This window comes from Leptosomus discolor, chromosome 11 (assembly GCF_034619465.1).
Source record: "Leptosomus discolor isolate bLepDis1 chromosome 11, bLepDis1.hap2, whole genome shotgun sequence".
In the NCBI taxonomy this organism is placed as follows: Eukaryota; Metazoa; Chordata; class Aves; order Leptosomiformes; family Leptosomidae; genus Leptosomus; species Leptosomus discolor.
In genome coordinates this window covers 12370714-12387101 of record NC_141401.1, presented here as the reverse complement: position 1 = coordinate 12387101, position 16388 = coordinate 12370714, and the positions used below count along the sequence as shown (strand labels likewise).

General features: G+C 39.8%; 1 protein-coding gene across 2 annotated transcripts in view; it reads right to left on the bottom strand.

Moving 5' to 3' along the window:
• Positions 1-16388, bottom strand: part of FBN1 (fibrillin 1) — a 155206-nt gene that overhangs the window by 34770 nt on the left and 104048 nt on the right. For both annotated transcript variants that reach the window (XM_086471589.1, XM_086471590.1), the window contains exons 30-36: positions 15110-15235; positions 14153-14278; positions 5737-5859; positions 5081-5203; positions 3144-3269; positions 1466-1588; positions 758-880 (exon numbers count right to left, since the gene is read on the bottom strand). In XM_086471589.1, coding sequence (XP_086327715.1) covers positions 758-880; positions 1466-1588; positions 3144-3269; positions 5081-5203; positions 5737-5859; positions 14153-14278; positions 15110-15235 — 870 coding nt within the window. The remainder of the gene's footprint in view (positions 1-757; positions 881-1465; positions 1589-3143; positions 3270-5080; positions 5204-5736; positions 5860-14152; positions 14279-15109; positions 15236-16388) is intronic.

Sequence of the window (16388 nt, the reverse complement as noted above, 5' to 3'; positions counted from 1 at the left end):
GGATACCTTCAGATGGCTCCCGTTTCTAGCAGGACAGCCAAAGAAAGTAACTTGTGTTGCCCAGGAGGGCCCGGCTTTTCCCACTTAGGATGATGGTGCCCCATTCCTTGGCTTTGCTGGACTTCTCACAAAGTAGGGAATTTATTCAGCATGACCAAGGGCAGTTCATCTAGGCCTTTTCTCATTTTGATTCATGTTTTCACCCACATTCTTACATCCTTCCAGTTCCAGAAACCCACCGCTTTCTCCTCAACTTGAGGTTAACAAGCATGAAAGGGTCTACTAAATGTTGGGACTTTCAAATACATTTGAATTCGAGGACCATCCCTACACCCTCTTAAACAAAGGCCAAAAATTACCAGAGGATTACTAAGCAGTTGGAGCCTAATTCAAGAGCATTTCCACCAGTCATGAAGCTACACCTAGCCAGGCTGCGCTCATTGCTCCAAGAGCACGTGTGGCTTTATGCAATCTTGGGGCCAGGGGGATGTTGGTTTAAGCTTGTTGCAATTTAAAATTGTCTCATGCCTGCCGTAAATTATGGACTGCAGTAACAAGCCCCAAGGGGTTGGTTCTGGCAGCTGGGTACTGCTGGCATGCTACATCACTCTGGACATATTCCCAGGGGCAATGGGGTGGGAGTTGGAGAGCCTATTCCAGCCCTCTTCCATGACCTGGGACTTTATTCCTAAGCAGGTAGCCTTACAGCTCCTCTGTGCAACTTCACATGTAAATAACATAAGGAGTGGTCCCTTACCAACGCATCCAACTCGGGTGGGATTCAGCTCGAAATCAGGAGGGCACTCACAGGTGTAACTACCAGCAGTATTGACACACGTGCCACTAATGCAGGTTGTGGGATCTGCACATTCATTAACATCTGCAAGACAAAACAACACGGGGTAAGCAAATACTTGAGGACAGTGCAAACCATCAATATGTCAGGTATCATATACTGATCACCACAAATCCATTAGTTATGAGATACTGATCTCCAGAAAGCTCTAAAAAAATATATACACATTTTAGAAGAACAGTAGTGTGAGACTGATTCCTCATTTTGGGGGGGTGGGGAACGCTTTTCCTAGAAAATCAATCTATGAACTAAAATTCACATAAAGTACTAAAAAAGTACTTAAGGGAAAAATATATGACAAGGTCATAGCTTACCACCCAGTACCGTGAATGGAAACTACAAGGCACAACACATCTCTGCCTGGGAGATGGGGACAGAGTGTTCCTCTCTGCTCTGTTTTCCCTTCTTCTCTTAAGCCAAAGTGGTATCGGAGATTGACAAAGAAAGGGAAAGAGGAGCGTACAAAAGGCAATAAGGAGAACCCTGTGTTATACTGTAGGGAAGTCTATATCCAGTCTGATTTGTACAGCTTTTAAAAAGAATTTCCTAAGGAGCTGACCATGACACTAACAGAAAATTAAAATCCATGTTGTTCATAATCATCTTTACCTGTGCAGTTACCACCACTTCTGTCCAACTCGTAGCCCACTTCACACTCACATCGGAAAAGTCCAGGGAGGTTATGACAAGTACCGTAGACACAGATGTTAGGAAGGGAGCACTCATCAATATCTGATAGAGAAACAGGAGGGGAAAAATATGAGGTCTCCTTATCTTTTTAAGGTATAGACGGAGAACTGCAAAAAGGTTCAGAAAACATGGATTTGGAAGAAAACTGCTTCTGCACACTGTGTAAGACCAGAAAAGATAATGCGGAAGATTGTTTGGAGCCCAAGGAACCTAATCCATAACCTTTTTCTTTGGGCAAGAGGCTCTTTCCAGTGTCTCTGGAAGCTATGCCAGAAACAATCTGAGCTTATTAATGGGCTAATCTGACAAGTAGCAAAATTAAACATGGCAGGAGTTATGCTTTAAAAAATGAAGTTTATTCTAAATCAGCAGTCAACTACAGAAAGCTGGACATCAGCAAAGGAAAAGCTTATGCCCAAAGGCGAACTTGACGCTCATCTTCAGGTTTCTGCATTTGACAGATCTCAAGTTTCGCAAGCGGAGCTCACTTTTGTGCCTTTTGTCCAAATCATTGCATCTGATTCAGTATTTACTGAATGCTGTATGCACTGCAGAAAGAACAATCAATTTGATACAATAAAAAAGTGTGTGTTTACAAAGGATCTTAAAATACTGCATTTAGTCTACACATCTGAGGAGTCTGTTTTAGCAACAGGAGCTAGGCTCTATATAAGCTGTTCAAAGTTAGCTGAAAGGTTTGAAAGTAAATTGTTTCATGAAACATTATGAAACTTAATATTGTTTCAGTTTACACAAAAATTCACTCTCAGAAATTATTTCTCTTGGTAGATTACTAAAAAAAAAAATACACAGAACACTTCTCAGGGGAAAAAATCCTATTTATAGTGATGTGCTTATGAATCCCTCAAATACCAGTTACTATGAGTTATTACTGTGTCAAATGATATGGCTGCTTCTTCTTGACTGACTTCACTGATTAGCGTTCTAACAACTGAGGATTTCAAATGTTACAATCAATCAAATATATGACCTTAATCATGTTCGTAACATGTTTATTATTTGATTTTTGTGAATCTTTCCATATGCAAAGCTCTTAAGAGCAAGCTGGAAACAGTTAATCAACAACTCACTCAAAACTGAACAAATACTCATGGGATTTTTATTTTTCGGGGGGATGGTTGTATAAGCTTTCTGAAAGACTTCAAACTCTACACCTCACAGAAGCCCTCAAAGAATTTTCACTGTATTAGCTACCAAATCAGTGTTTTTCAGCTTCATATACACCAAGGCAAAGTAACAATGTTTTCTGTTTAACTGTTATGAATAAAATCAAGAACTAGGTACAAATGACTAAGATGAAGTGGCAGCTGATAGCACCATTTGGATCACCAATCAGAGCCACAAATAATGTCGTAAGATAGGCTCCAAAAAGCTGTTCTCTATATATACACAATAGGTAGATTAACACCTTGAGGCCCATAATAAATGTATAAACTGAAAAAAAGCAACCACTATTGACAATTTTAATGAAGTTCTCAATATAACCACAACTGCACCCAACTGTAAAGTTTTTCAGACATAAAATACTATTAAGGCAGAATGTGTTGAGCATTGTTTAAAGCTTACAGAGAATTACCTTCACATGCTTTCCCATCTGGACTTGGCAAAAATCCCATATCACATTCACAGCGATATCCTCCAGGGGCATTGAGGCACTGCCCATTTTCACAGAGATTCAAGTTTTCTGAGCATTCATCAAGGTCTGCAAAAGGAAGAGAAATTTCAGGTTTACAGTAAACATTGTTTTCTCACCAACAGTTATTTCAGCTGAAGCATGCAGTGTTCCAAGGATTTTAATTATTCTATTAGCTCTGAACACTTGCAGAAGAAACTGCAATCTAGTTATGTGCAGAGGTTATCACACGTAACAGGCTGGTATATTTCCAACATGTTGAAAATACAGCTTCTAATCAAAAGGAAGATCAGAGAGAGGCATAGACTCCTAAAGTAGCCTCAGTTAATAACAATTGGAGGCAGTACACAGGGTCAAATTTAGACTCAGAATGAGCATGTGAATTTTATTACAGTTATTGTTTCTATCACAGAAAAGCCTAGAGGCGCAACTGAAAAAAGAAGTTTACTGTGCAATGAGCAAACATATGGTAATAGGCGGTCTCCATGTCAAACATACAAAACACTGACAAAAAGTGGCACTGAGGTGAAAATAACTTGATCAGAATTAAAAGCAGGTTAACAGCTGATGAGAAAAACAGCCTTGCTACTGCACTGCTCTACCCTTCAGATAGATCGTGGCCCTTACTCTGTAGCTGAAAATTTATACATCACAAAAATACCCTACTTGTTGCAACAGAGTTTGGCTGGCAGCATGAGCTTGTAAAAGTCCATGGCTGGCAAATCAAAGGTAGTACCCACCAGGGTGAATGCTGCATGCTTTGGCAGAGGGCGTGCAGAATACTTGAGTGCCCTAGTTTGAGTCCCAACCACCTACTGAATCCACGAACAATAAAGTATCCAAATTTAAAAAAAAAAAAAAAGTTCTAATGAATGCAGAAGCTCTGTAAGCACTCCAGTTGGAAGATGTAGTTTATAGACTCCTGGAAATCACCATATGGGAAATCAACAAAGACCACTGGATAATGAAGGCCACTAAGGAAGCTGAAGCAGATTCAAGAGTAAATTATATAGAGAGAATTAAAGAGAATCCCAGGGTCCATTTATAATTTGGAATTATTCAACTTCAGCCTTAAACCTGCTGAGTCAGAGTCTCAGATGCCATAAAAACCTGCTGTGGTTGATAGAGTGCTACTGATTTGCATCAGCTGAAAACCTAGCCCAGCAGCTGTCTATCACATGGGTTTATTCCAAACAGGGTCACTCTCCATGTAGCATCACCAGCAACACTGATATCCTTAGTGTAACACCAGGGCTCCTGATGACTAAGCTTACATGAGCTAATCTGTTCTTCAAAGCAGAAGACTGAAGTGTGAGTGGGAAACATCGCTCTAGGAATGTTTTATAATCACATTTACAGTTTATAAAATGACCTTTCAGAAGCAGCTACTTCCATCATTCTACATGTCAGTACTGCATCCTGACACCATCTCTCAGGATGATGCAGTAAAGAGGGCATAGAGCACACACTCACTTGTGGAACGAACAAATATTTTTAGGCAATTTTCTGAAGCAATTTTAATGCATGTGCCCTACTATTTAAATATTAAGGTGGGAAGCCAATGGACTGGTTTACTAACTAGCCAAATTATACGATTAAGCATTGTTTCAATAATTTTGCCACCCACTCCAATTAACAAGAAAAGCTCAATAAAAACTTGCACTTCATCAAGTGGAAAAAATTACTGCTTTAGACTAGATATAACATACAGTATTTCTTTCAAGTTATGGCACCTCAGGTGAAATAGAAGACAATGAAAGATGACATATTAGAGAATAATTTCAAATGTTTAAAAGCTATTTTTGTGTATTGAATTGTAGACTAATTTAGGCTGCAAGGGACCACTGGAGGTCATTCTATGCTTTCCTAAGAAAGCTCACCTGTACAGGTGAAGCCATCCCCAGTATAACCTTCTTTACACAGGCAGCGGTAAGAGCCCATTGTATTCTTGCAGTCAGCATGTGGGCTGCACATGTGGGTTCCATTGGAGCACTCATCCAGATCTTTAAGATAATTTAAAAAAAAAAAAAAGCAACATTAGTTAAAAAACTACACCATGAATACAAACTATATAGTGTATGGCACACAGAAGCTCTACTTTAAATAATCCTCCATAATAAAACCCATACATATGTGGGGTCATCCAACTGGAAAAGCAGCACAGCTTATTTGTAGCCCAATAAAGGAGTCTGACAAGGTAACTGTCAATGAGGAAGCTGCAGAGCACTCTCAAAATTAAGACCTGTATCTTGTTTTCACAGGGAGCACCAGGAGACCTCTCACTGCCCTCAAGGACAGTGTCTCTCTCCATGGTCCAGTCTGTTTTCAGCATCTCACAAGCCAAACATGAGATAATGCTGATTTCACAGGTACCATGACGGAGAATTTGTCCTCAATAGATCATGTCAAATCGACCTAACTAGTTTGATAACTATTTGTCTTCTCAATTTGTAGGTCTGGTATTGTTTTTTTCAGAATTACTAGGACCCAATTTTGGTATGACCTTCAAATAAATACAAATGTATATGACCCTCACCTGTGCACTTGATACCATTTCCAATCCAGCCAGGGCTGCAGCTGCATTTGAAACTTCCTGCTGTGTTTGTACATATGGCATGTCTATCGCAGTTATGGGCTCCAATTTCACACTCATTGATATCTGTAAAAACACAGAGATGTTTGATGAGCTCATAGATTAAACTTTCTAATATCCAGATAACTGATACTGGAATTTCTCAAAAAAGACAATGGGAACATGAAAGTAAGCCTACATTTCTTTATAACATGAGATTTAAAAATGAAGTAGAAGAGAAATAAAATCACAACAAAGAAAAGCAAAGAAGCATGTAGTATATTTCGAACATGTGCTGGACTACTATCTATTTTTCTGATAGGCATATGAAGCAGTACTTCTGTAGTTCACTCCAAAGCCTGGTCATTTTTATATTCAAGGAAAAAACCAGTAACTCAGATTTTCCTTCTTTTTCTAACTGGTGCGCTTAGAAAGAATGTGAGGCCACAGCCTTTGGGAAGAAGAGGACTAGCATCCATAAAGATCACCACTGCAAGTGTTCAGCATCCTGGGATGTACGTTTGTCAGGCAGCTTTGCAACAGGTTGTGGGTCACATTTGATGACTAAGAGCTGGAGTGAAGAACTGTGCTCCCCTGACAACAGAGAGATACCGCTACAATGTACTGGCTTGCAGCTTGACCATACCTTAACACGACTGAGGGAAAGAAGACAGCATTCCCATCCGCCCATCCTGGAGTCCACAGAGAGGGGCTTGGGTGGCTCTACATTGCATGGTTTGCGGAAAGGTCTCAAAGGCCATTCTGCTGCCCAGGGTCTCCTAGAATGCAGCACTCCCATAGCCCCCACCATATCTGCAAGGCTGCTGACGAACCAGCTGGGCACCAGCTGCAAACTCCTCCTGGGATTATCCCTAGGCAGTTAACGAAGACAGGTTCTGCTTTGCCACAGACTGTGAAGAAGGTGGAGGTTGGGCTGTACCACTGGTTTTAACCTGACAGCTGATGGACACAAAGCTCATCAGGCATGCAGTTAATTAAGAACTCAGAAAACCTAACACAGTGGAAAAAAGACAGCATCCCTGGAGACACCAAGCAAATCATCCAATCTTCAACATACACATTTGTGCCAGCACATTCTATTTCAGTACTTGCTATTTTCACCTTATTTTCATTCTCGGAGCATTCTCTGGCAATGTCAAAATATATAGACTTAAAAAACCAAACCAAACTCCATTCTTGTCAGAAAACAATATTAATAGCCCATATAAGTACTTGGAGAATGTATAAACTCAAAGGCAAAGTTTTCAGAAATTACTACTGGTAACTAAAACAAAACTGGCAGGATTTTTCTTACACATCTGAGCTATGGATTTTACAGTGTTTTCTGTAACCGAGCTCTCCCTAACCATACTTTACTTCCATGCAGGACATAAATTATCTAGAACTCACATCAAACCACTTAACATTTTTATCAGGTTTTTTGCAGACCTCCCAGGTGCCTTTGCTGTTGCAGTAAGCCAAATCATCTCATTCTGTACAATAGCTCAAAGGGAAAATAAGCTCACAAATTCTGCACCATTCCACACACAAAATCCCAGCTCAGACCCCTCTTGAGAAGATGATTTAAGAAAAGCCATAAGCTATCAACCATGTAACAACCTTTGGGGTTCCCAGCCCCAAACCCACAGAATTCAGTTTCCCTACCATTGTACCTAAAAACAATTAGCTCTTTAAAGAGGGCAAGAGAGTGGAGCCATTGGGGAAAGTGTCCAGGTACTATCTTCACCATTCCCTTCGCAACCCTTTCTTAGTTTTTTCTGCCCACCCCTCTTTAGACAAAAGGCTCTGTATCCTTTCTCTATTCCCTGTGCAGATATTTTGTCTTTCATAAAGGCTACACATGACTCTGAGAAGCAGACAACATATGTCTGTCATCCTACAATTAAATAGCCAAGTCCAGAAATTACACAAATCCATTGCTGGGGTTTTTTTGTTTGGTTGGTTTTGTGTTTGTTTTTTGTCGGTTTTTTTTTTTTTTTCTTTTAAGTCTCTACAGTGGAATTGCATCCAATCTTACTTTTCTGGGTTTCTTTCTAAATGAGGTATTGCTCAGAATCAAAACCCCAGACATGAGTATTCCCATAATCTGAGTGCTGATGTCTAGATACAGATCTAAATCTGGCAGCTGGAATCTACTACTAATGAATGTTGACTGCACCAAGCCTGAAAACATGCAAATGGATGCTTGCTTTTTAAAACTTAAAAAAAAAAAAAAAAAAAAAAAAGGGTCAGGAGCAGAAGATAATCTGAGTGTATTTGCCTTTAGCATATGCAGAAACTCACATGAAGATAACATCGCCCTAAAGAGGAAACTAGTGTCTGTCAAAAATCTTAAGGGTGGTCAGAAAAAAACCAAACCACCTTATTTTGGCTTGGACTGAAGGGAAAGACTAGAAGGAATTTCGAGAGGTCAGCTACAGTATACATTGACATAAAAAAGCTGAGGCAAACACTCTATATTTTAACCTTTACATGATTTTAAAACCCAAACTGTTAAACCACTGCTGACATTAAGATTGCACTGTATTTCATTATTTGATGCTTTGAAACATACAAACAATCACATGCTTCCTTATACCCTGCGGAGCACAACAAAACATCACAAAAACCACCCTAAGTGGAGAGACTTATGCCAAGAATTTTTTTCAACCACCAGCAAACACAAACAGAAACTTGCATGCAACAGCTACACCACAATGAAGTCATGCTCAGGCTCAAATTTAAGGCAAACTAAAACAAATTTTCAACTCTATATAAAATGACTGTGGACACCAGCCCATCCCACCTCACACTGACCCACTAACAAGTTGCACCTGAGAGCCACCATTAACACCTCCCAGTGGAACGGCAGCACTGTGACACTGGTGCGCTTGCACTGGACATTTGTTCCCCTGTCAACTGTTTGACACACACACACTAAAAAGCTTGGAATCTTCTGTGGGATGAAAGCTGCGAGCACAAATCTATATCCAAATAAATGGGATCAACTTTGTCGGAGATCATCCACTGAAATGCCATTCCACTTGCTTTGAACAAAATCCTGAAATCCTTTTCATTTTTTCCCCAGGAAAAATCTTCAATAAATTTCAATACTTTTTGCCTGGGTAAAGATCAAATAGGGAATGCAAAATACATTTTCTAATACCATCTACCTTCACAGAGACATTGCAGGGCTTATCTCATTGATGCAAGGAAAGGTTTTCAGATACTTAAATGAAAGCTGATTGAAGCATACAAAATACCATCACTGGCTTCATCCCAGATTTTACTTATTTTCAAAGGTACCTCCACTTAACTCAGATGTTGTTTTGCTGTAATCCCTATTCTCTCCTTTCATTGCACAGCTGAGTTATAAGCCTAAATTTATTGCCTTGCAATTATTTCCAAGGCAAAAGAGATCTCAGACCAAACACGGTCCTCTGTAAACGAGGCAGTGAAATCAATGGAATTTATGCCTGCTTATACTGGAGCTTAATATGGATTTATGTTGCCATAAGTATTGAATTATGGCTTCACAGAACGAAACAAAAAGGAGAAGTTGAGCTCTGTAGGGGAAAAATTAACTCAACATAAATATCTTTAATAAGAGTAAGAGTCCAGATTGTGCCATCTGCACAGCAGTACAAACAGTACTACACTCTTCAAATACTCCAGCTATTTTCGTATAATTGTTTGAAGAGAAAGGCATTACTCTGTCTGAGTAAAGGTATCATGACCCAAAGAGCACACAGGAGGACACCACTCAAGTTACGGTTTCACACAATGATGGCCTATTCCTGTTGACTTCAGTGGGATTTTCACTAAAGAGTAAAGGAGTGAGTCACTGATTTATATCAATCTTCTCCTTCTGCCTCCGGTATGAGGCCGTGACAAGCCAAGGAAAATAAAGACATTCCATTCCGAGACTGACACTGCATCCTCAGCCTGTCCCATTGTGCCCCAGTCCTGCTGCACACATGTTCTCAGCTTTGTAATTGCACAACTCCCATTAATACTAAGGGAGTTGTCTGCCTACAACAGATGAGAGCATGCATGATAAATAATATGCAGATCTGACATCATAACAATCCCAAGCACTCTGGGGACAAAAAACTGTCAGTCACACTATTTTGTTGGCTCCTTCAGTTCTCTTCTCTAGACAAATATTCTTTCTCTCAAGCCTTTGGCAATTAATAAAGCGTCTCTCCCATTAATCACAGAGGCACAAATTTTTAGAGCTGTGGATGTGCAGCAAAAATACACATCATATATACCTGTCATGTTGGCACCATGCTTGCAAAAGTGGCAACCAAAGGAAAGAAATGGCTAGCCAGTATCTGCACAGAGCATCCCTATGCAGTCTGGAAGTGGATCATTAAACTCGGCCAGAGAGGAGCATGGGGACAAGTCAGTGTATTCTCACCTATGCTCTGGAAACACGCAAGTGATCCCTCTGTGTTTGAACAGAAAGAGATTGAACATTAACCCAAGAAAATTCACACGTTCAACATAAGGCACGAAATCCTCAAGGTACTTTGTGTAACACTTACATTTTCTGTTAGGGTTCACTGGGGCTTCAATAGTCTTTAAGGATTTTTAGCAAAGTGTGAATTCAATTCAGACTCCGCCTATAAATCAGTACTGTTTGTCAGGAATTATGCAAATCCCTTAAGCATTTTCTGACTTTTTAATTTTTTTGGCACTCTCTGCATATGTACGCATTTTATCACCCTGACGTTTCACTCGTATTTCAAGCCTGGGCCCGATTCCCACAGGGCCAGTCATCTGGTGGAAGTCACAAGGCATCTCCTTCTCCTGGGTCGCTGCCCATGTAATCAGGTAGGTAAAAGGGAAGGCTTTTTAAAAGGAGAAGAGTGTGGATTTCAACTTAGCACATACACAAGTAGAAAAATACATGGGAAAATTCCCCTATTCTGATCTCTATACCTGTAAAATTGTTTAATTGTTTTCTCTTTTGGAATCGTTCCTGGATTTTATTCAGCATACTGCACAGTAAGCATCCCTTGGAGTTTCACATGGGGCAGTTCAGTTCTTGCCTGCTATCCATCCTTACGTCATCAGCCTGGGGCACAGCATGTTATTGCTGGACAGACGCCTACTCACAATACGCTCCTGCTGTAATACCCCCATTTGGCGGGCAGCATCTTAATACTATTATCTTCTGGTATTTCGCCTGACACAGCCAGCTCCCAGATTCGTAAGGGGAAAGTACTTGTTTCACTGATACCAGAATTCTCTTGTGCCATCAAGACTGAAACACAATGTATTATTAATGTCCAGAAGCCAAAGGCAGGGAAGAGAGGCAAGCACATTATACAAGTAACAAAATGTTATGGGCCTATTTCTGAGGGCAAATGACAGGGCTTAGCACTTCCATTCACCATATCAGGTGTCCTTCTCTTTATAACTATGTTTTTGTCAGCCATACAAGTATGCAGTGCGCACTCACGCCTCCTTTATCCACTACCATCATCATTTCTGGATGACAGTGGGTCATGTTCAAGACCAAACTCTCTAACCTCATACCCCACACCAAGGCTGCAGCTGAACATCTCCAATAGCACCTTGCAGAGTCAGAGCCAATTCCCTGAGCCTGCTGAGGAGAAATCCAGCTGACTTTTAAAGCACATCTATTTTTGATCTGATGACCATCTTGGGCAACTTCTGCTCTAAGTTCACCTCCTTCAGTTTGACTTTGTGAAGAGTGCCCTAAGCCTGTGCAAGCACAGCTCCACCAGAAGAAAACAGCAGGTCTGCGCACACAGCCGTAACTGGCAAGGTTGGATGGCAGAGAGTCAGAGAAGAATTTGTTCCTCTGTGAAAATATCAGAGCAAGTAAATCTAAGGCTCTACATCAACAGTGAAATATTGCAAATTTACAGGCAATACTCCAGAGTGGTGATGAATCACAAAATACAAATGCAAGTGCCAATACAGGATTTAATCCCTGCACAAGTATATGTATACTTTATTGACAGAAAAAGCAGAGACAAGATATTTGTCATAAAGCTGGGCAATGTGCAACCAGGATAGGGGAAAACTGCAATCTTCTCTCTAGTGGCTGTATACCATTGCCTGCCTAGAAAACCTTGAACCGCTAAATTGAACTGCTCTAAGTCACTCTTGCCACAGCTTGCCTTGTGAATAGAAATTAAACCCTTCATAGAACTTTGCCTAGGAAACCTGCATCTAAAATGTCTATTTTTACATATTTTTTAAAAAAATTGTATTTTTGTTACTAAACTGTCCAGATTCTTGTTGAGAACCAAGGAGAGGGGGAAACTAACATCTGTGTGGGATGGGAATGTAAGTCAGTGGGTGGATTCTAGATACTGTTAAATGATTGGGAAAAAAACACCGTGTTTATTTGTTAAAATAGAAACAATCAGTAATGACAAGGGAGCTGAAATATTTAGACAAAACTGTAATGGAACCCAGAGGACATTACTTAGCTGTTCTCATGAAACTGAGAACCTCCCATTCAAAGCACTGTACATATTTTTGTTATTTTTTTTTTCCATGGAGTTCCTAAAAACTGTGAATGCTTTTGATCTGTGTGTAAGACAAGAACTGAATCCCGGGGTCAAGGTGCTATTGACAAGGTCTCTCCTGAAGAAGTCTTGGAAGATGCTCTCATGGTCTGCAGTACCTGAGCTTCGGAACTTCAGCTCTGCTCTAATACTGTGCAAACATGAGGTGAGGAATTCAAAGGTCTCCACCAGTAAATCAGACTTTTTTAAAAAACAGAATGTGAGAATCTGCATACTGTAGTCACAATGGGACCTGTATCTACACAGTTTCTTCAGCATTAAACCAACCTAGAAAGTTCCTGCTCTGCTTCCTCCCTTTTCTTATTTAAAACCAAAAGATTTTGGTGATCTCAGCTGTATCAGCATAACTGATACATCACCTTTTTGTCTTAGACCATTGGCCTCTTTCAAATTACTGAGCGCCTCTACAGCATCTGTTGTAATTAAGGTGTCCTGGTGAGTGCCATCCTCCCTGGGACACCAGCATATAGCCAAAAGCAGCAGAGGATGGGCTGAGAAAAAGGTAAAGACGTGCAAGGCAGTGGGAAGAGCCCACACAGCAGACAGCATCCATCCAGAGGGCTGGGCTTGGCTGGAACCAGGAGGAAGGGATTTCCCTGCCTCTCCATTAACAAAAAAGTATTGCTTGGGACATTTGTCACTACCCTGCGTCACATGATGCCAAAATGGTGGCTATTTCCAGGCACTTCCCCAGAAGTCATACCTCAGATTCCTCCCCTGCCTCCATGACCTTTCTCTGTCTTTTGCCTTCTACTAGTTGCTTCATCTTCCCTGACTGCTCCTTACACTGGGAGTGATAGCTGCACCAAGTGTAACTGATCAGCATGAGTGTTTTCAGGTCTAGAGTACTGAAGGTCTCAACACAATTTAGCACAGAAACAAAGAACACTGAAATGTTGGTCTACAGGGTACAATTAGGGATTTCTTGGATTTAGATCAGTTCATATGTAAGTCAAAGGCAGCTGTTACTAATGCACAACAATTCATCCATGGTACAATATGCAAAATACAACTCCAGCTCTCAGATTGTTCTATAAGAGATGTAAAAAACCAGCTTCATATATTTGGGGCACTTACAGAAGTATGTTATTAACTCTGTACAATAAGGGCAGACTAGAATAAAAGTTTGTCTCAAAGACATTGCCAGAAGTGTGTTTACCCAAAGTCTACATTAAAAATTATATTAAGCATATGTTTGCATTCATATTTAAGCAAAGCCTAAGAATTTCAACACCTTGGCTTGAGACACCAGCACTAGGATTATTAATATCATGCCCTCGGAGGATGTATATTTGAATCTCATTTCTCTTTGCTGGCAATACATGAAATAATGCAAATTCTGATTTCGCTGATATAACGTAGTTGGGTAGCTCTATTGTTGCCACTGCAAAACCTGAATTTCATGAATGGTATTTCAAGCCATCTGTTTGTGCCAAAATAATACTTGGAATAGATACTTGTCGTTTGCATGCATAATATACAATTAACTAATCCAAACGCACTGAGGTCCTCAGGATTCTGTCAAGTTGCTGGCAATAACATTTTCTGTTCTCTTAGACCAACAACAGTGCAGTAATAAGCCAAATTTTGTTCCCAGTGGACATTTTGTCACTCGTTTCAGCAGAAGCAGGCTGAACACTTTGCCACTGAAGTTCAGCAGAACACAAGCTCAGCAAATTTGGGTAAGAGATACAATAAGTACAAATAAGTGAAAAGGAGAACAGTGACAGAAGGTTTGAACACTAGAAAAAAGGGCGTCCAGACTCACATGTTTAACTGAAAGTTAATAATTAAACTTTAAAACATACCTGTGCAACCAGTTGTGCCTTTCTTGCCTGAATATCCCATATCACAATGACAGATAAATGAGCCTTTTGTATTCTCACAGGTTCCACTCAGACAGATGTTTGGATGCAGATCACACTCATTAACATCTAAAAAAACCATGAATTAAGATTTATTAAATAAAATTTTTAGAAAGTAATTGGCAAAATCTTTTGAGATATGATGTTTTGGTACAAAACCCAGTCTACGTATCTTAGGTTAGTTATTCCTTACCTAGCATAGATTTCCAGATCTGGTTTAACACTACTATATTGTCATATCTATATTAACAGACCTTTAATTCCACTTTTCCTTAAAAATAGAGACTAAATTCAGCATATTATTCAAAGACTGATTATGACTATTTATTGATACTTTCTATGTATATGTATGTGTGTGTATATACATTCATACATGCATGCATACATTATCTAGTTTTGTACAAACATTTCTCCTCAAATATGCTCCAGATTTTTAATTTAAATGTGAAAATTGTTTTTTGGAGATACACTGTTTGATGACTTTGTTCTATCGAGGCACAGCACTTGCACATTTACTTTGTCTTAGAGAAAACTTGTCTTAAAGACAAGTTTAAATCAGCAGTGGTGATTTATCTTGCATAGCATCATTCACCAGCACTTCCTCTCTGCAATCACTCTTCCATCTGAGCTGCATAAAAACCTCACTGTAAGAGGACACAAAGATACGATGTTACAGATGATCGTGTTTGCACCCCAGTCTACAAGGATGTATAGAGATTACATCTGCACTTAATAAACACAGTTCGTGCAATAGGGCTCATCCTATGGTCTGGTGGCCAAAATTAGGACATAAAAGCAACACTCTTTAAATATCACTGTCCGCCTACTTGGAAATAGTGCCTTAATAAGTATTTTTTCCCCAGTTAGCGCAGATTGGAATACATATGTACTTTCACTTACCTATGCAAGTCTTCATGTCTTCAGATGCCATGAATCCATCGTAGCAAAGACACCTGTATTCTCCTGGGATGTTTGTACACTGGCCTCCATCACAGATGTTAGGATTGTCTTCGCACTCATCAATATCTACAGGGAAAAAATCAGATTAAAATATGCTACCTTTATGCAATGCAACTAACCACAACCATAGCAAGGAAACATTTTAATGCTCTGATAAACAAGAAGAAGAAGATTGAATCCTTGCAAATAACTGAACAGTACATTGCAAAACTGTCCTGAGAGTAAGCTCCTCATCTCCAGCTAAAGTCAGTGGCAAATATTCCCCTCTGACTCCAATGCAAACAGAAACCAACTTTGTAGGTAAAAAAAAGGCATCGACAGAAAAAAAAAACCCAAGAACATTTGCCACAGCACATCGCCACACACAACTGGAGATCCATCATTGTTGAAGTCAATGGAAGCTCTGAAGTCAAATTCAGTGACAAAAATATTAGACTTCAGAGAGCTTAAAAAAGCCATCGTATATGCAGAATACCTCTACAGGTCTCAAGGGTGGTGACAAACTGGAAACAGGGAGTTGAACTCATGATAGGAATAATTACATTACATGCATTTATTTCACCAAGGATTTTATGGAGTTTTTTAGCATTTCAGCTCGACTGGCCAGGCCAGCCATATAGTTACATCCTCTAGCATGTTAAGTTGTTTCCTCAGTTCATGAAATTGGCCATCACTGACAGGGGCCAAGCTGCAGAAGCAGACACTTTATTGTATTAATGCAGCCATGCTAAGGTCTGGAATCTTTCAGAGTCCCTGGGGTTGTATTACTGTTCCTTGTAAAAATCGCTACAATCTCCCTTGTCAGCACCAACATAGACCAGCACGAGCAAGTATCAGAAACTCTGCCTAGTGATACCATGGGAAAAAAAGCAACACAAAAAGGACAAGATTCAGGAGCTCACTCCAAAAGAAAGGGTGTAACTCATTATCAGACCGGCCTATTGTAGATCGCAGTAATTATGCCGCTACAGAAAATGAACTCACTTTAACTTAAAAATATTATGTTCATTATTCTTGAGTATTTCTAGCAGCTAGTGCTTGTGTGGATACACAACTTCTGCAAGGACATCCCTGTTCATCTTAACAAGCAAATAATGTTGGCATAGACATTAGCCTGAAAATGTTAATTTGGAATGGAATTTGAATTAACATGCAAAATTAAGCTCTAGAAATGGGGATAATAATGACAGAAATAAAGAACTTTATTTACTAACCTGTC